The sequence below is a fragment of the Syngnathus floridae genome, chromosome 14 (assembly GCF_059516105.1).
Source record: "Syngnathus floridae isolate MCC-2025c chromosome 14, RoL_Sflo_1.0, whole genome shotgun sequence".
Classification (NCBI taxonomy): Eukaryota; Metazoa; Chordata; class Actinopteri; order Syngnathiformes; family Syngnathidae; genus Syngnathus; species Syngnathus floridae.
The window spans coordinates 11,193,390-11,212,948 of record NC_142426.1 but is presented as its reverse complement, the minus strand read 5'-3'; the positions used below and the strand labels follow the sequence as shown (position 1 = coordinate 11,212,948).

The 19,559-nt window shown below is 41.4% G+C and overlaps 3 protein-coding genes and 1 long non-coding RNA gene across 4 annotated transcripts; 2 read left to right on the top strand and 2 right to left on the bottom strand.

Moving 5' to 3' along the window:
* Positions 1-7: 7 nt before the first annotated feature.
* atp1b3a (ATPase Na+/K+ transporting subunit beta 3a) lies at positions 8-6,851 on the bottom strand. Its single transcript, XM_088397023.1, has 8 exons — positions 6,610-6,851; positions 6,379-6,523; positions 3,714-3,842; positions 3,376-3,474; positions 3,060-3,250; positions 2,831-2,881; positions 2,285-2,371; positions 8-2,181 (listed from the first exon to the last, which is right to left on the bottom strand). The coding sequence occupies exons 2-8, from the start codon at positions 6,488-6,490 to the stop codon at positions 2,014-2,016; spliced, it is 837 nt and encodes a 278-aa protein (XP_088253149.1). The 5' UTR covers positions 6,491-6,523; positions 6,610-6,851; the 3' UTR covers positions 8-2,013.
* LOC148387734 (uncharacterized) lies at positions 4,994-13,880 on the top strand. Its single transcript, XR_015862738.1, has 4 exons — positions 4,994-5,200; positions 12,718-12,844; positions 12,941-13,108; positions 13,187-13,880. It is a non-coding gene; the product is annotated as an uncharacterized LOC148387734 (long non-coding RNA).
* On the bottom strand, positions 9,398-16,001 carry gk5 (glycerol kinase 5). The gene is made up of 16 exons (XM_088397017.1): positions 15,486-16,001; positions 15,312-15,405; positions 15,146-15,221; positions 14,984-15,077; positions 14,756-14,887; positions 14,555-14,630; positions 14,338-14,399; positions 14,189-14,262; positions 13,652-13,712; positions 13,379-13,505; positions 13,183-13,287; positions 12,712-12,806; positions 12,283-12,386; positions 12,142-12,201; positions 11,794-11,927; positions 9,398-11,093 (listed from the first exon to the last, which is right to left on the bottom strand). Exons 1-16 carry the CDS (start codon positions 15,633-15,635, stop codon positions 10,936-10,938), a joined length of 1,602 nt encoding a protein of 533 aa, XP_088253143.1. The 5' UTR covers positions 15,636-16,001; the 3' UTR covers positions 9,398-10,935.
* Positions 16,002-16,004: 3 nt separating this feature from the next.
* On the top strand, positions 16,005-19,383 carry LOC148387732 (nucleolin-like). The gene is made up of 11 exons (XM_088397021.1): positions 16,005-16,109; positions 16,624-16,690; positions 17,163-17,234; positions 17,304-17,427; positions 17,514-17,677; positions 17,829-17,955; positions 18,047-18,204; positions 18,288-18,417; positions 18,494-18,627; positions 18,722-18,848; positions 18,924-19,383. Exons 1-11 carry the CDS (start codon positions 16,101-16,103, stop codon positions 19,042-19,044), a joined length of 1,233 nt encoding a protein of 410 aa, XP_088253147.1. The 5' UTR covers positions 16,005-16,100; the 3' UTR covers positions 19,045-19,383.
* The last annotated feature ends 176 nt before the right edge of the window (positions 19,384-19,559 follow it).

The following is a 19,559-nucleotide window of genomic DNA, read 5'->3' as shown; positions in this document are numbered from 1 at the left end:
TTGTATCTTTTTTTCTTCAAAACCACTTTATTCCACAATGTATTTCATCAGGTCTTAAGGCACCCTGAGAAGATGTTACAAGTTGTTCTTTCAAATGTGGGTTCCTTTAAAGACTGTGTAAACATAGTTTTGAATTCGATCATTTCCTGTAAATCTTTGCTTAAGTTATTTCTTTACAGTCCACAGACATTGTGTTGTGTGACAAAAAATACAGTGTGAATTAAGTAAATATGGTCGATAGTGTTTACAGTATATATATATACATTGAGTAAGAGTAATAGACTGGCAGACAATCAGATCAACGGGCTGAAGAAGAGAGAGAGAAAACTAACAAACAATCTTTGAGACCCGGATAGATATACAGATCACGTAGAGATATACAGTACATACTTACAGTGAATAATGATTTTTTTTTTCTCTCATTTCTCGTCTCCCATTTACAGTGTACTTAGTGTGTGTGCGTTTGTCTCCTCAGCTTGCATCTGTGGAAGGCCATTTGAGCATTTATTCCAAATCCTTCATGTCCATCTTCTGTCCATGTCCTACTAGTACACGATTAAACCGAACTTGTAAAATACTCTGCTGCGTTTGTAATCCCAATAGAGCCAACTGGTCACACACAAGTAGCACCAAAATGTTTTATCTCACTATTAATGTAATTATCATGCACAGGAGTCAAACTCGAGGGCTACTATCCTACCCGGTTTCGATGTTTCCCTGACCGTGTGATCGGATCGGGAAAGCTTGTAAAACACTCAACCCGAGTGAATCTATTAGTGAGGCCAAAGAGTAATCTAGCACATGGACAAGGATATGAACTAAATGCTCAAATTGCTTTTTATAGTAACCATAAGCAGCATCCGACTCCTTCTCCCTTTGTGAGGAGGAGAGACAGAGCGAGACAGCTTCTCTCATCCTGAAAGGCTCACCTACATGTCAGCTATTGCAATGGCGAGGTGACCGCACAGGAAGACAGACAGACAGACAGATAGACATGCAGACAAACAGACAGACGGCACAAGACTAGATTGCGGCATCATGGACCGCAACACAAAGATCTATCTATTTTTCCCTAAATATGGTTCACTATGTATTTATGTATGTGTAGAAAGGGAAAATTTGTCCATATACATAGGAATACAGTGGCTGTATCATATTGATTATCAAGACATGGAATTCTTGTGGTATGATATGTGACACTTTTGCCCCCCCCCCAAAAAAAAGTGCTGGAAATCTTAAAACGTAATTATTTGTGTTGTATGGCTATGGGGGCATGAAAACAAGAATGCTCTCTTCCCAGGATGAAGGAAGGCCTACACCACAGGTGTCAAACTCAAAGTTTGTCTAGTTCATGTTTCTTAACAAATGGATTTGTTTTAATTGTGGGAGAAAATTTGGACCAAAGTTGGAATTTTTCTTCAATTTCAACAGATAAAAAAAAGTCAACAACCTTTTTAGGATATTTAATTTTGGGTGAAATTTCAGAATGAAATAAAAATGCTTTACAGGTGATTAACAGGAGTTTCTTGTAAAAAAAATAAATGTAATTTTGCGGACCGTAATGTGTTTCCGCGTGAAACCACAACTACGATGTAGCCCCGTGACAAAAATGAGTTTGACACCTACAATATGAAAAAAGTTGCATCAGCAATAACGCGACAGCTCCAAATGGCTTGCTTTCATTGGCTATTAGTCAGCTAATCACACCAAAATGAAACCAAAACAAGGGAAGGGGAGGAGGGAGCCTGTGTCTTGTTCTCTTGGGATCGTTTGCGGAGGTCAGCAAGGAATCTTGAAGGAAAGAAGGGTCATCAATGCCATCAACGCAACATTCCTAACCGCATTTCCTACTACCAACCAGACTAATCTGCCTCATCCCGAATGTTGTCTTGAGAGGGATTAGACACTTCCTTCCTTAGCCAATGTGGGCAGCCTCTGCATTGGGAGGGTTAGGGTATACGAGGGGAGGGGGGGAGTGGGGGATCCTTTTGCCCAGCAATTTCCCCTCCCTTTTTACTCAATCACCTTGATCCTGAAAGTGACACGACCCAGGAACTTATCCCTCTCGTCGTTATTGCGCAGGTTAGAGCCCTCTACCCGGCACTCCACCGACAGCTCCTTGTTGTAGTCCTCCTTGGTGAGCAGCAGCTTAACAGCAACCAATGGTTGAACATAATTCACCTGGAACAAATGAAACTGGTTGGAAGTAACCGAGTACAGACTATTCATTGATTCAATTTACTTGAGGAAATCGTATTTTTAAGGTGATACCCAAAACACTCACATGGGCTTTCTTGCCATAGTAGGGGAAGTACATCTTGTCGATACGTCCGTTTCGAGGGAAGTACTGCATCTGGACTGGTTGCTCTTTCTGTGGAGGAGAATACTTGTTAGCCATGCGAGCCCTGTACGAAATTCCATCGACAAAACACTCAGCGATGACCCTCGTTTGTTAGTGTGGAGTTTGTAATGAAGTGGAAAGCATGGTATGCCTTTGTTGCAAATTGCTATTTGCAGCACACAATATGCTGATTGTACTAAAAATGGCTTGAAAATGGCACATTGTGACTTTGCTTATTTTTAAGAGCAATACTGGCCTAATATTCCCGATACCATCTTACCCTAAAGTCGCCACTGACAGCATGCAGAAGAAAGTCAATAAGAAACAAAACAGACAGACAGAAAGGAGGGGGGGGAATAAAATTAAGATCAACAAAACAAAGTGTTCACACCGTTCTGCTCGTCACAGCTTTTTTTTTTTTTATGAGACAGATAAAAAAAACAAAAAATACACATACAAGCATGTCTATTTGGAAGGAGGCAAGTTTACTTTGATGGTGCAGTTGACAAAAGGATCCCCGATAGGCTTCAGGCCAATGATCTAGAAAGTGAGCAGAGAAATGAATTCAAATGAATTATTCTGGCCTAAACATGATCTCTACTTTAATAACCTAGCTGCATTGCTTTCGTACGTATATGTGGATTTTTTTGGGGTTAATCAAATTCTATATTACACATTAATACGTTTGGTGAGCATGATGTATTTTATTTTTGGTCACCCTGTTGAGTTTCAGGAGCACGCATGGTCTCCCCTCAGAGTAACCAAAGTTGACGTCGGACAGGCCCGAGCACAGACTCAGGTAGCCTCTCTTGAAGCGACACACTTTCTTCTCCGCTTCGTCATCTTGCAGGAAATACTCTCCTTCAGGGCAGTCTAGATTCTTGTCCTGTTCAGTGTCATCATAACTCTCTGAAAGAAGGAGGTGGATGCAGGTCAGAGCTCAGTAATGTGTGGTGCTGTAGTAAAAAAGTGCGCAAATGTCAGTTCTGCCTTGACAAGAATTCAAGAAATTAGGAATCCTTCTCCATTCTCACTTTGCAGGAAGGTCTCCAGGCTGTTCACATACGTGCCATACTTTGTGGAATCGGATTTGTTGAAAGTGATGTCAAGAGAGTTTGGAAGGACGACCAAACCTAGAAGCAAGGAAAGAAGGAAGGGTTGGAGAGAGTAAGAGAAAAGCAAACGTGAAGGAAATAGCTGCCAAGCAGGTCGATATATAATACCGTAAAGCCACATCGACACTGTAGTACATTTACGGCAACGGCATCTCATTATATGACGAATAAAATATGAATAATGAATGGAGGCGTCTTGGCAATTAGCTGAAAGGTTTACCGTGGTGCACGTGAGGACGGACGGAGGAGACACTAACCTGGGAAAGGAACGCGATCTCTGTACCTGGGCACATTCTCATCCAGAGTGAGCAGCATCACCCACATGGTCAGAGCAAACATACCAGCCAGGAAGCAGTAGAAGACCAAGTAGAACAACAAGATGAGGGCTACAGAAACCAAGACAAAAGAGAAACGTTATGGATAATTCATTACCGGCTGCAAACACACAAAAACGATTGTCATCTCGCTTTTGGAAACGATCCCTGAGGGGGAAACCATTTTGCCAAATGCTGGCTACTGTTCAAGAATATGGGAGCCGGATTTAATTTTTGGGGATGAAACTGCAGGACTCACTCAGCACAGAATGTCTGCATATCTCCACTGCAGGAAAAAATGAAGCTATAAAATCGTTGATCACACTCCAAAAACGTGACTCGGCTTGAATATTTCAAGATGTGACTCGCTTTTACCAATACTGTATGGTGGCAGTGAACCCAACACACTCGCTGTTTGGAAAATTGCAAAAAATTCATGGAAAAAGCATCTTTGGGTTGTTTAATGCCACTCCCAGTTTAAGTTTTCTGTCAAACTAAACATAAAATAAATATTCTATTCTATTTAAGACAACCGCATAGCTAGCCTTTCAGTCTGCTACTTTAATGCTAAGGCTAAATAGCTTGTAATATGTGGTGCAACACCCTTAAAGCAATCGATTGAACACAAACGGTGCAGCAACAGGTAGACAGACACTAAAACAGGACTCGTCGCCATACATTTTTTATCAGCTAAATAAATTAACTTATATTTGTGGCGTTCGGATGAGCTGAGGGAAACTAAGACACCTTCCATGTGCATTATTTCCTTCATGTAAATTATCATTTGTATAGTATATTGCCCTCAGGTGGCCAAGGCATTCACAACCATTTGGCTGATGCCAAATTATTTGATTTCGGTATGTTTTCATAAAATACAATATAATGGGTTCTTGCAATTTTTGGCAAGGGAGGCAGGAAAGGATTCATAACATTTCCATTCATTTCAGTGGAAAAAGATGATTTGAAATGGGAGGGGTTTGTAAAAACAAATCTAATTTGGCACCACTGTATTTCCTGTTGCAAGATAAACCTATTCATAGGTCGTCATACTTTTTAAGAGGGGGGACTTGTGGCAAACTAAAACTTATCACGACTCGTCCCCGGTTGTTTCATATGTAGGTTGTCATGGTTTCCGTCTGTGTACTCGCCCCTCCCTTTCTGTGTCAACTCACAATCAATGTACTAAGTCACCTGCCTCTCGTTACCTGTCTCGTATTTAAGTCCTGTCTGCGTGTCACACCCCTTGTCCGATCATTGCATTGTGTGTTGTTGTCTTCATGTCGCACATCTTTGTCGGTCAGTCCTGTTGTCGGTTTTGTTTGTTAAGTCAAGTCAGTTTGCCGAGTCTGTTAGTTTGCGTTCTCCAATAAACCCTGGTCCAAGCTGCATTTGGTCGCCCTGCTCCATCCGATCCGTGACAAAACTGCCAGGTAGGAAGACTTCTCTATACACTGCAATAACAGGAATTTGTTAGATTAAAAGTAGAGTAAATTACATGTTAGTTTTTGATTTAAAAAAAAAAAAAATCTCTGATAATTCACAGTATCTTACACTGCCCCCTTAACATAGGGCAATGGGGGGACCCTTCATTCCCCACTCGTGCACCCTCCCTCCTTTCCATCATTCCTCCTGTAGTGTATTTTTATTTAGGTCTCATGTAATGTATATATTTCACTGGTAAGTCTAAGTATGACCGGGTTATGTTTGTGCGGGATTATTTGGGGCCTAGTCCATGAATGCAGATTTGCTGGTGCCAGATACAGTTGGCTTCCATCTGCAACGGACAATATGTAGGCTGTGTAGAATCGGTAAGGGAGGCTGGAGGGTCATAGGTCATCCAGATGCCCTCTTGTGCCCGAGAGAAGGGAAGCGCGGGGTATAAGTTTGACTCGTGAAGACAAGGGCGACTCTACATTTTGCTAGGGCGAGAGATACTTCACTCTGACATCGGTTGACTAAAATCTTTCCCCAATCAGCCGTGTCACTGAAGTTTTCCTTCCCCGAGCCAGCCACTTTTCCACCGTTTGCTTTTGAAGACCAGCTGATCACCGAAGAGAATTCGCCAGCCGTATTCCACAATGCTTAGTGAACGAAGCGAGTTGATGGGGTGGAAGAAGTGAGGAAAAAGAAGAGAGGGAATCCCATTTGACCTTGACAGGCATGCTAATGTGGGCGGCCATGCAACTGCAATGGAGCATCCCACTGCACAGCAGCGCAAGGGGGGGCCCGGGCTGCATGACGGCCCCCGCTCTCCAGCCTATAGGAGCTGGATGCTGTGTTACTACCTCTACCTCTGACCACCATTATATAAAAGCATCATATAGGTGCAGCAGAGGAAATTGATGTACGGTGGCCTACCTCACACGTCATGTTCTCATTCATGCACATGCAGGGAAAAAAAACTTTCATTAAAATCCTGATGGTGGTCCTTGCATGTATAGATATCACATCATGGTGCAGGCTTCTCCTTTCCATCTTTATGTAGGCCTGTGATGGTGCCTCAACCCCCCCCCCCCCTCGCCGTTTTTTCCGAGATGCTCGCGTCTTTTAATGCAGACCAAACACGTGTTAAATAAAGAAAAAAATACAATAGGGTCACAGTTCTTACCCCAGCTGCCTGCCGTGCGCCCCAGAACCTCGCCGGTCCTCGGGTTGTAGAAGGAGTCCTTCCAGCTGGACTCGTCCGCCTTGTTGGCCTGTTTATCCTCCGTACTCGCCATGGTGGAATTTAAGTTGGGAGCAGGGGAGAGGTGCTAAATAAAATAAAATAAAATAATAATAATAAATCCCCAGAATATTGGGGTTTATTTTGCTCCGTTGGTGCGGGAAAATAACGCACAAAAGCGCACAGCGGGTGATGCGATGTGATGAGGCGAAAAAGCCGGCGAGTGGTCGGATCAATGGTTGGGAAGGAGTGGGTGGTGTAGAAAGAGGGAGAGCAGGCAGGCGCAAGGAAGGAAGGAAGGAACGACGGAAGGCTCTAGTGCTGGAACAAAAAAATCGAGGGGAAAAAAAGAAAATCCAGTGACGTCGACAAATGCCCCACGGTGGCAGCTGATGTGGAGGAAGGATGCGCATTGGTTGCCGACGCATGAGACGCGTACCAATTACAAATTTAGGACGCGCTATCTTGCGTTCTTATCATCATCACTTTATGCTCCATCCGCGGTTTATGGTCGCGGTTCCCACACTTAATGCTGCACAATGTGTTTAAAGAAAAGGATGTGGTTTTGTATGTGTCTCCCCCCCACACACACTTTCTCTCTCCCATGATTGTGAGGCTTGTAGCGCACATTCCAGCATGCAGGCTCAACCGGCTTGTTTCTATTCGCGTCTGACTGAGCATATACTGTAGATAGATATTTGGGGCATTTGCCAAGCCTTGTTGCCATGGCAATGGAACACTATGCTAAAGCCACAGAGAAATAGAGGGGGACGCAGACGGTCATAAATACAGGAGGTCATATTGATTTGATTGAGTTGTGTTCCCTTGACTCCACTGTAAAATATCGAAGGACAAGCAAATGGGCGCGCAGATCGACGCCAATTTGAATTAGCCTGTTAGAGTCGAATTATTAGAAATTTTGACGAGTGTTTTGGGTGTTTTAAAAAGTCAGAAGAATGCTTTAGACTAGTTATGTGCTTCATATAATTTGAATACGCTGATTTGATTGGTTAGGATAAAATACGACCCGGAAGTGCACGGGTGTGGGAGCAATGAATGTACAGTGATCCCTCGCCACTTCGCGTTTCGTTTATCGCGGCTTCACGACATCGCGGATTTTCCCCCGAATTTAAAAAACAACATTTAAAAGTCAAAATAAAACTTCTAAATTGAGAAAACGTGTCTAACCTTTAGGACAATGTAGTATTGATCCAAATATTGGTTTACATTCCTTTCAGAAGTCCGTTTTCGCATGTTAGCACGATCGCGAATTAGCATCTTTCCGCTAACTCGTTAGCCTGCCCAGTACTTCTTGTTGGTGACCGTACTTCGCGGATTTCACTTATCGCGGGTGGTTTTTGGAACCACTTATACGCGATAAATGAGGGATTACTGTATATAGTTGTTGTTGGGTTTTTTACCTTGTCGGTATCCAGTGCCTTATTAAAATTTCCCTCTATAAAGGCTTGTCACAATATATATTAGCATGAACCTATCAGACTATTGTTAGATTAAATGATTGGTTGAAAGTTTTTGTGTTTAAATATACAATGTTTACTTCTCTTTTGATTTACATCTCAGTTTAACAGTAAATTAAAAGCATGCTTGGCCTCTTTTTGGGGGGGAACTGTTCAAGAGTAAGAACGGGTGCTAAATAATGCTTTATAAAGTCTTTCATTAAGTATAAATATGATTCAAGTGAATTGCCACATATACGTATATTTTCTCTCTTTTCACCAATTGCCAGTTGGAATGTATCCATGATAAACGGGGTCACTGCGTGAATAAAATGTACTTTCAAATATGATAATCAGACAATGTTGACATAAGACCATTTTATAGATGATGGAGATATCCTAGAGCTCAAGTGTAAGAGGAAGAGACACTGACAAGGGTACAAAAGCTTAACTTCCAGCCCTGTGACACTCCTTTAACAACCAGCATGTCAGGCAACGAGAACAGAGTTGGGGGTGGGGGTTATATAATGCCCCACGATGCAGGACGCCGTTCATATGGGTGGAATGGAGGGGGGTCAGGCAAGTGGTCGTGGCGCATCTAGTTCGTGTTGTCAGATTGAATTTGTTTCAAGGATCAGGGTCCTCCCCTCCACAACTCATACAATGCGGCACGGCCATGATTAGTGTGAGAGCAGGCAACACTGATTCATGGGCTCGTTTTGCCTGCCTCACTGACGCGTTTGGCTTTCTGCATTCTGCGCTTGCAGTGAAAAAAATGAGATTGACAGTCGTGGGAGTGGAAAGAGTGGGGTGTTAGCTGATAAGAGTTTGGGAGACGGAGGAGCTCAGTGCAGCTATACTGGAGAAATTTGTGTGATGTACGCTGTGCTCACTCTCATCACAATCCTCCTATTGTTGAGGAAGCCCCCTCCCTCCCCTTTTTATTCCAGTGCACTCAATTAGCGCCCCTTCACCATACCAGCACCATGAGCAGGACCCCCCCCCCCATTTGTTCTCACTCTCCATCCGCAAGCTGCCATAGCAACCCTTGCAGTGAGCGTGCTCACATCAATGGGAAGCGTTTCCTACACTCAACTACAGCCGTGTGTCTTCTAACCCCCCACTCCATCTCCCTTGCCTTGAATCACGCAACTGTATTACCTTGGAATCTTTTTTTTTTTTGAGTGAGGTTTATGAGTCAGCACCTGCTCACCTACTATGTTGTCATAGGTGGAAAAAATACTTAGACTGTAATCGAAATAAGAAAATAAAACCTAACTTATTATTATTCACTGGAAAACACCTTAACTTCCATCTGAAAAACACCTATTTGCTATTTTTGCATTCAGGCCAATGTTATATCCAATATAAAAATATTCCTGCAGCGCCATCTTATGGCCAAGCTGCTATGCTGTAGTGAGGAGATGCACATGCAAGTTATTTTGTGTGAGGTAAATGTTATTTCTATAATCTCATACGGCATAGTGCATTTAAAAAAAAAAAAATCAAATCCAAAATCTTTTATTTAAGAGAAAAACATATACATTTTTGTTGGTGTTTCACCTTGTTAAAAAGCAACATAATTAGACAAGCAATGAGTGTGTCTGTGAGGGCATGTGAGGTCAGTATCAGGCTTGCTTGTTACGTTTGAGAGCACAATAACACAGCCAAGTGCAGACACGCTCGAGCAAATGGCTCCCAACAGCCCCAACCTTCATTAAAGCGCACGTATATTGAATCACATACTGCTTCTAAATTATTAACAGATGTCAGAAAATGGCTTACGAAGGCTCCGTCACACTAATAAGCCTTTTATGTTTACGTAGGTTTGTTACCTCATTTGTTTCCAGGTTTGGATTCAATCCAACCAGAAATATAAATTTATTGACAGAGGCTTTTACATGTTGTGCAAGATTTTTAGAGCACAAGTATTCCATATCCAGCTTATGGTAGTAAGACAATTAAGTGCACTAGTGGAATGACCTTTATTTTTCTATTATTATTTGCCACTATTGGTCTACAGGCATCAGTGTGTACTTTTCTATTAGTTGAAGTCAGTTGTTGCAAAATGTTTCTATTGTCATTCTACTAGCTGATCAAATTGTCTTACTAATGAAGAAAAAAATGGAGTACATTGACCATATGACTGACATCAAATCAATGCTCCAATGGCTTTCCATACTGGCCTCACTTCCAGGCAACTCAGGATTTAATATCACTTACAGACAAAACGCACAAGAAATTACTATTAGTAGAGAAAAAAAGTAAATACCATATGAAGAGAAAATATAGATTTTTTTTCCTTAGTATGACATTGACCAACAATTCTGAGGTTTTCTGCATTCCCGTGAGTGACCCAAGTGTAAATGTATTTGGTCTTATGTGAACTGCGTCGACTGGAGGGCTTATTTTCAGATTTGCGTAATTACATTTCGCTACTTTGCTATGAGGGATTGTGGGTGTGAACTAGGCATAATGTGTCCACAAAGCACAAATCAATAATATTCAAATACTTCCTGAGCAGCGGAGTGAGGTAATGAAGTGCGCTAAGGTAGGGAACATTATATTTTTCACTTTGTAGTGAAGAGCCATTTTGTAAGATATAAAATGCGCAATTAAGCATTTTGTGTGCAGATGACGCCTAGTTTTATGTCCACAAAAAAGCATTTGTGGTCCCAATTTACCATTTCACAGCCACAACTAAATACATTATGAATACAATTTAGTCATTTGTGGACATAGATTAGTATTTGGTGCACATGTATCGATTTTTGGAGCCCATGTCATGTTGTGGGCTTAGTAAGAATGAGACTTATTAACGCCCCTGTGTGGGAAGTATGGTGTCCATTTGATGAAATAATGCAACCTGAGAAGTGACTTGAAAATCACATCTAAATGAAAGTAACAATTGATTTCTGGTCTCTACGGTCAAACGGGCTCTTGTGGTTTCAAGTATACTGGACATAATAGCGGGGATGTGGCATAATCTTTTTTCAAAGAGTGGCTCAGGTTTCAGTTTCTTCTTTTGTGAGAGGATCCCGTGTCATGGTTGCTTGTACCAATACATAGAGCGTTGTAGAGCCCTTTCCCATCTCTGGAGATCGCACCCGGAACTAGCACAGTCACCGGACGCTCTTTTAGGGCAAAAGATGTCACCTGCGCTGTGCAGCTTGGTCAGCTCCTCACAAGATTTCCAATAGCCTGCAAGGACAGAAGTCGAGAAGAGTTTATATCTGCTTACTTGAATGATTATGCTGTCAGCTAATGTTGACAAAACACAATTAACTCACATTAAAGAAACCATTATTGATTTTTCCACCACCACCTCCCGTTTAAGACTTATTATGACACCACAATAAATTCATCTTCTGTAAGTGATTTACACAATCATCATGCGAAGAATGAATAGGAAAGCAATTTACAGAATTGGACATTTGCAAAGTGACACTGAGGACTTGAGCCATTAGTGGTTAGGACGTCTGCCTCAGGCACAGGGTTCTGGAGTCTAATTTTTGCGGCATAGAAATTGTACTCTTAGATTGTGCATGGCCGTGAATGTGAATGCCATTTTGCCTACATTGACCCCCCCGCCTCTTTCCTATCAAGTCAGCCGAGATAGTTTGTACTTACCCGCGATCCTAATGAGGCTACAGAGAATAGATGACCTTGAGGTGCTACTCTCTCTCATTCCATCTGCATTAGTGCGCATTTAACAGCCTCTTTGCCGCACTGATGCGTATAAAGAGCCACTCTCTACACTATTTACGCTATCAGTGTAAATTCATACTGTTGATATTTTGGATGTCTGATGTCAGTTTTGATTTTGCCCCCCCACCCAACCACCTTCTCAAATTGCATTTAATCCCTCACTAAAGAATAACATTTTACCCTACAAACTTACCCACAGAAAGTCCGGCAACAAAGGCAGCCCCCAAGCAGGACATTTCATGGTTCCGGCATCGTTGTAGCTTTCTACCAAACAGGTCTGCAGTGAGCTGCATGATGAAATCATTCGAGGAAACCCCGCCGTCCACCCTGAGAGGCAAATAGAAAGGGAAAATGCACTCAGCCACAATGCGCTGTCGTGAACTGTAATCAGAGAAACATTACATTGCCAGTAATATCAAATCTACATTCACTGAAGCCCAATTCTCTGGCACACCCTGTTTTCTGGCGCTAATCCAAACCAATTGACTGGATATTAGCTCGTGAGATGGAATAAGATGGGGCTGCCGTAAAAGAGCTCTACCTGATCTTCGTAATGGGAATGTTGGTTTCTCTCAGCATCGTCTCGTAGAGCTGTTTGTTTCTGTGAGGAATGCACAAGAGAGAATGTTAGGTCTCTTCAGCACAGGACAATGTGACTCCTCCAAAAAAAAAAAAGTCTTACCTGAAGGCAATGGACTCCAGAATGGCACGGACCAGGTGGCATTTTGTGGTAGAAGGTTTGAGGCCCATGAAGGAAGCGCAGGCTTTTGGGTCGTTCAGGGGAGCCTTAGGCCATATACAAGAATTTTACATTCCAACAGGATGCGATAAACAGGTAACATTAATCTACTGGTAAGGAGTTTGTTTTCAAAGTGGCTGTGTTCAGAATTACTCTTTAGGGAGTTTGGAATGAGCGAACAATTCCGGACACAGCTAACACAATACAGTACTTTGGATATTAATATTCATGATGCACACTTACAAAGGCCACTTCAGAAAGGTAGCAGAGAAAAAAAAAAAAGCAAAATATGTTACAAAGACAAATGGATTATAAAGCTGGATATGAATGCAAATTGAAGTAAATGTTCTTCTATTCAAACTGTGCTCGTACCTGCAGGCCGCTGAAAGACGGGACGAAACACACCCCATTGGCGTCGCTCACACTGTACGCCATGGGGCTGGTATGCTCCACATCTGAGAAGAGATCTGCAAAAGCAAAAAAAAACAAAAACAAAAAAAAACAGGTATCACATTACTGTACATGATGGCGGATTTCTCTAGACCAGAATTGTTTTATGTAATTTAATAGTAAGCCATGTTTTTGTTACGATTTCCCTCAGGGGACTGCGTATAATGGAGAGAACATTTCTAATCAATGATACGCCCCAAAAAGATTCCTGTTTGCAACAGTGACTTTTGAGGTCATGGTTTGAGTCACATTTGGTGTGTCTGGAATCTCGCCGCAATCTCCAACCACGCCTAATCAGGAGTAGCATGACGGCTTAAAAGTAATTGCACAACCGCTACAGTAGGTGGTGCAAATCCCTCATCATGACTGCAATTTCATTTTTTCATGACTCACCAAGTGCCTGAGCCCATTTGATGGCGGTGCCAGTATCTGCTGCATTACCCTCAGCCAGATACACTACTTCTGGGCCTATCTTCCAACCCACCAGCGGATAGAGACCTACAAGAGAAGACCCACTCGTGCTCGTCACGGACATGGCACCAACATTGTGCGCGTGCATCATACGTGATGTCGCTCCTTGTTACTTTACCATTTACGGACGTGTGAGGTGTGCTGCCAGTGTTGATGTCCATGAAGGTACCTGTTCCCATGGTGATCTTCACATCACCCACATTGTAACAGCACTCCCCAAACATGGCAGCCTGTTGGTCCGCCATCTACAGTGTGAGGCATTTCATAATTATGCGTTGACGATTGGCACGATGACACGATCCAACATAGAGGAGGACAATAAAGACAATGATATGACAAGTCATATCATATCCTAGTGATAAAGATAAAGTAGGTCGTGATAACAACTCACCACTGACATGATGGGAATGGACACACCAAAGATGGACGGGTCAGTGCAACCAAATTCATGTCTGGAGTGTGACATGGAGAGTAAAAAAAAAAACAATCATCAACCCAGTTTTTACTGACACCGTCCGAGGTATTTGATTAACTTTCATTTATGGTTAAAGATGATGGAACTGCACATCTTCTAATATGTTGACTATTAAATAACACTCAAATATGACCATCCTTACAAAGACTGAGTTTATGTATTGGATCTCATGAGTGGTCACGGGTGCCGTCGTAGCACACATGACTGACTTGTAAAGCCAGCTCGAGATCAATTTCTGTCTGCTCAGTCACTTTAGCTGTGAGTGTGAATCCTTGTCTGCCTCTATGTGCCCTGTTATTGACTGGTGACCCATCCTGGGTGCAGTCTGTCTTTTTCCAGAGTCAGCTGGATACACTCCAGCTTCCCCCTGACTCACAATAGGATGCACAATTCTCGGATCTCATTAATACACCGGAATGTCATGCCTGGTGATTTTGAGATTCATTTACTCACCCTGTATTTTCTACTTTGGGAAAAATAGAGAGCGGCAAGGAGACCAGAGAGCATAGCATCTGACTCCAACACATCTGTGAATAAAGAAGCGAGGATAATAAATGAATTCATCCACAAGTTAGACAAACAAATGACATGAATCACCAAACCTGATAGGAGTCGAAAATCCCCGTCGCACTTGCATTTGAGTAGTCAGTGGCGTGAATCACTCCTGGGAGAGATCAGGTGACACTGAGATGACTATTTCTTTTTTATCTCATGGTATGATCATTTCATTTGTATTATGCAACTCGTTGCGTACAGTTTGAGAGGATTTTGCAAGAGGGCTGGCTCTTGCATGAGAACAATGTGAAATATCAAGCCTACCGTTTGTGAGTTTAAACAAGAGCCACGTGTCGATCGTTCCAAAGCAGCAGTTGCCTTCGGCCACAGCCTGAGCAACCTAAGAGCAGCACAAACATTTATGTTGACATGTCATTTAAATCAATATTTATTTGGGGTTTATATTAGAGACCTTAAATGTTGCGGTAGCTTTATCAGTGCTGTGCAACTCTCACATGCACTCACCTGTTTGTAGTGTTTGAGGGCCCAAACAAGGCGGAAAGTGACATGCTGAGGGGAGAAGACAATCACACTCGCTGCAAGTGAGCGCTTCTGCCTGGTCACGAAGTGCAGAACTTTCATTACGCCATGGATCGCCTGAAGACCGAGATGGCAACAGGATTCACAAGTTGTGCAATACTTATTTATATTAGGAACATATACTTGAAAACAGCAATACAGAATGAGACTCACTTTCAAGGTGCACGATCTATTCCAGGATGTTACCAACTCCGCTGCTCTCTGGTCCTGCCAGCTGATGAAATTATGGAAAGGATTGCCAGTTCTCCTGTGAAAGGGAAAAAAAAAAGTAAATAACGTGCTGTGTATACGACATGAATTCTCATCTCATATCACCTGTCCCACGTTGTAAAGGTAGCTCGCTGGGTAGAAATGCCCATAGCTTCCATTTGATGCATTTGGACTCCGGCATCTATATTGTGCAAAAAAAGAATCCAACAGTGGTCCCTGTTAATTAACAATGTCTTGATGATGGTTCTACTGGGGATGTTGGAGACAATACCTTTCACAGCCCCCTTCACCACAAAGATGAAGCCTTTCCACAGTTCTTCTGGGTCAAGTTCCACATACCCTTCCTCTGGATATAACGGGACCACCTAAATTAAGAATACAGCGTTACGTGGAGTGCATGGAAGGTCGAGCTTGACTGTATTAGAAGAAAAAGTGAATACTGGACCTCTGTAGAGCACGAGCCACGAATTTCTGCCTTCTTGTCATACACGTGACATTTGATCGAAGTCGTGCCCACGTCCACAGACAAAATAAATCGTCCCTTCTTGATCCCATTCCTTGGAGTCCCCATTGGAGGCAATTGACTATCGTTCATATGTCATATCGGTGTTGTTTATGGCAAGACTACATCGCGCGTGTGCGCGTAATCGCTGTTTTTGTTGTGCCACTGAGGCAAGTGACTGAACCTTTGGACTTTGGGCACCCCGACCCAGTTGCAAACATCAGCGTAGCTTCGGAAACGAAACAAAGCGTCATTTTAGCAGCCAGATACGTACCATGTTGTAACACAACGATCCTCGTCCATTAAGTTGTGAATTAATTCAATTATTTGACCAATTTACGCTTATTGACAAACTCGTAATACATTAGACATAACACATAATATGTTAGAATTGGCGGAGACGTTGTTCGTACGCAGACTAAAATCTCGATCGAAACGCAAAATTTCTCAAACTGTCGAACTTCGGGGCACCCGTAGTTAAGGAACGCCTTAAGACGTTGCGCATGCGCAGTAGGAAACGCTAGCTTGCCCACACGTGTATCACCGTATGCTACAAAAATGGCAAAGGTAAATAAGAAAATTACCTTTTTACCAGAAATAAATGTCAGTATGCCAAGTCAAAATGTCCTGACGAGAAAAAGCGCCAACTATTGCGTGTTTGGATCATGTGGGAAGCGATATTGATTGTTTTTCATCAAATTCTGTAACTAATGACTGCTATGTATTCATTCATTAGCTTGCTTGTGTTTTAAAAACACAAGATGAGTCACGGTTGGTTACCGTTAATTTAAAGTACTAATTAATCCCTTCGTAGTTTGTTGTAGACTGATTCTGATTGAAATCTCTTTATTTTTAGGAAAATGCCATACAGTATAGTATTAAGTATGTGTGGATTATAAACTCATAATTGTGTACTGCACCATATTGTACATGAGGGAAACCGTAACAAAATGTTTACAAAAAGTTGATATACAGTTCTACAATGTAGCTTCTGCCATTTAATCGAGATGCATTTAATTTGTTCTGTCTGTTGATGCTGGCTTATGTAGATGAATAAAGATGCATTCTTTGTTTTACTCAGGGTACAACAACTAAAAAGACACCAAGTAAAGTTCTGAAGAATGACATAGATCTCACCACTATCACAAGTGAGTAACTACTGTCCGAAGTACAGATGAACTACTTCTCCAGACAAAGTTACACTTAGTAAAATTATAAATGTGTGTCTTGATCCTTGGCTTCTAGCCGAATGACTCCCATGCTTGAGTTTGCATGTGGAATTGAGCTTTATATCAATCTTTTGAAATACCAAATTAATCTTTACAGTATAATGCTTACTCGGACAAAAGAAGCAGATGGTGCGTAATAATAGTTTTATTTATCCTGTCCTAACAATTGCCACTAGTTAAGTGAGAACTGATTTGAATGATCAAACTGCTGTTGCAGAAATGAGTGGTGTCAAGAAAATGACCGTCAAAATTGTACGTCATCTTCTTTTGTTTCCTCAAAATTGCTGGGTGAATTTATACCAGAAAACTTTGTCCAAAGGTTGATAGTAGGATTAAATCCAGCGTACTCTCAAGATTAACTATTAAAACATATCACTTTGATCCATTTCAGAAAAACAGAAACGCAAAGCGGAATCTACTGGCGAAACGTCACCGCCCAAGAAAACTAAAGTCATCAATGATGGTATGGATGTTTCAAAGACACATTTTCTTTCTGCAAACTTCATCTGAAGCGATTTGTGTATTTTTGTAGGTAATTGCGTTTTTGTTGGAAACTTAAACGCCTCCAAAACTTTTGAAGAAGTAACTGCCTCGTTGGAAAAGTTCTTTATGACACAAAGTCTCATAGTACAAGACATCAGATTAGCTAAATCCAGGTAAGTATCATTTTACGTGACAATATGACCATTAACTTTGTTACGACAGTATTGACGTTGACATATAATGACGTTGTTGTTTTAAGAAAACATGCATTTATGGATTTGGCCTCAAACATGGATGTGACTAAAGCCTTGTCACTGGATGGGGAAATAATTCTTGGTCAGCCACTGACTATTGATAAAGCAAAGGTCAAAATAGTGGAATCTGTGAAAAAGAAGACGAAGGCTCCTAAACTGGACCAGAAAGGTAAAATGGGCTTCTTACTGTTGTGCTTCTGCGTCCAAACCTTTAGGGGGTGCTGTTGTTTCGTTGCAAAACATAAATGTTTGTCTCCTTCTAAACTTGATTTGATGAAAAGGTTCAGAAATGTTCACTTTATTTTTTTTTCATTCATCAGCTAAAGATTCTAAGTGTTTGTTTTTGAAGAATGTCCCATATAACGCAACAAAGAAAGATATCAAGGAAATTTTCCCGAAAGCAATTGACATCAGGTTCCCTGATCAGGCTGACAGACCAGACAAAGGGTGAGTTTTTTTTCCCCCAACTTTTCTAACTACTACTAATGCCAGTATTATTTTGTTCCCAAAACTAAGTAAAGTTTGTCTTCATCAACAGTATCGCCTTTTTGGAGTTTAAAAATGAAGCTATTGCTAATAAAATGAGGACGAGGAAAAAAGGAGCCATGATCCAAGAACGGGTTCTCATCATTGACTCTCTCGGAGTTGTCAGGAGCAATAAAAAGAAAAATGCCAACCCCAAACCATCCCGTGAAGGTAATTTCTGTATATCTGAGTAACTCTTTTTTTTTTTCTTGTATTCTTTAAAATGTTATATCCCCCTCTTTTTTTTTTTTTAGTTGAAATTTCTCCAAGCACCAAACTTTTTGTGAGCAACCTGCCTTTCAACGTGACAGAAAAGAAAATTAAACACGTCTTTAAGAAAGCTCTCACCATTACTATGCCAAAGAATGGTGATAAAGCAAATGGGTAAATGTGTACTCATCAAGCTCTATTTCTTTCTGAGCTAATGTATGTCAACATTTGATGTCACAATTGCCCACAGATATGCCTTTGTGGAGTTTGCCACAGTAGCAGATGCTGAAAAAGCCATGAATGCCACCAAAAAGGTGAAAATCCTAAAAAGGCTGATCAAAGTCCAATTCTCTGAAAAGAGAGAACAGCTAGAGATTGGAGAAGGTATTTGGGATTTAAGCTTGCCTATTGAGTTTTATTTGCACTAATTGACTGATGTCTGCCAGGAATAGTACAGTTCTATTCTTTTCTTTCTTAGTGGAGTCCAAAAAACTATTCGTATCGAAACTTAGCGACAAGACTACCACAGAGATTCTTCAAGAAGCTTTCCAGGGATGTCTCAATGCAAAAGTTGCCACAGATAGAGTGACAGGAAAGTCAAAAAAGTAGGTTGAATGTGACATGGATTAGTCTGTTACACATTTAGGTGTGTTTTGTCATTATTGATTTTATTTTCTCAGGTTTGGATTTGTGGAGTATGAAAATGAAGAAATGTGTGCAGCTGCCAAAAAGGCCATGGAGGACAGTGAGATCAATGGAACCAAAGTCAGCGTGTGTTATGCAAGATCCAAGTCTAAATAAGGTGGGCGAGGCACCAGCAGACGGCGAGTAAAAAGAACAGGTGTACATTGTGTGTATGTATACATTTGGGTTATCGTTTTTCAGGGAAGTTTATGCATATGTTGTTTCTCTTGTCACTGATGAAATTTTGAAACTGGTTTGTAAATTTTAGTTGAAATTTTCTGTCAGGACAAGAATGTGGAGCTGCCAGGATGCTATGTGATGTTAAAGGCGTGAAAAATGAAGCGGAAATTAGAATCTCGACATATCACCGTACAATAGTTTTTGTGTCTACTGTTTTTATTTGGATTGTATTCCAGGCTAAATTATCTTGCAACGTCTATATTTTACAAATTGTGCACTGTAACTGTTGTAATTGTATATAACTCGTTCTAAGCAGTGTTATTTTTAACATGGAAGAATAATTGTTTATCCGTGACAGCACCCTCATCCCCATCCTCACCTAGTGGTAATACATCTTTTTTTTTTTTTGTATAAAACAAACCAAAATCAATAAAATTGTTAGCAAGTATGTG

Bases quoted from the DNA above. Each gene is read 5' to 3' on its own strand.
- atp1b3a (XM_088397023.1), bottom strand. From the start codon at position 6,490: ATGGCGAGTACGGAGGATAAACAGGCCAACAAGGCGGACGAGTCCAGC. The intron at 2,882-3,059 runs GTGACCAAAAAT...CTCACTTTCTAG, and splicing joins TGCTCCTGAAACTCAACAGG to ATCATTGGCCTGAAGCCTAT. The intron at 2,372-2,830 runs GTAAACTTGCCT...TCTCCTCCACAG, and splicing joins TTGTCAACTGCACCATCAAA to AAAGAGCAACCAGTCCAGAT.
- gk5 (XM_088397017.1), bottom strand. From the start codon at position 15,635: ATGAACGATAGTCAATTGCCTCCAATGGGGACTCCAAGGAATGGGATC. The intron at 15,406-15,485 runs GTCCAGTATTCA...TTCTTAATTTAG, and splicing joins GTGGCTCGTGCTCTACAGAG to GTGGTCCCGTTATATCCAGA. The intron at 11,928-12,141 runs GTAGAGCTCTTT...TTTGCCTCTCAG, and splicing joins ATTCCCATTACGAAGATCAG to GGTGGACGGCGGGGTTTCCT.
- LOC148387732 (XM_088397021.1), top strand. The intron at 17,235-17,303 runs GTATGGATGTTT...GTATTTTTGTAG, and splicing joins AACTAAAGTCATCAATGATG to GTAATTGCGTTTTTGTTGGA. The intron at 17,428-17,513 runs GTAAGTATCATT...TGTTGTTTTAAG, and splicing joins ATCAGATTAGCTAAATCCAG to AAAACATGCATTTATGGATT.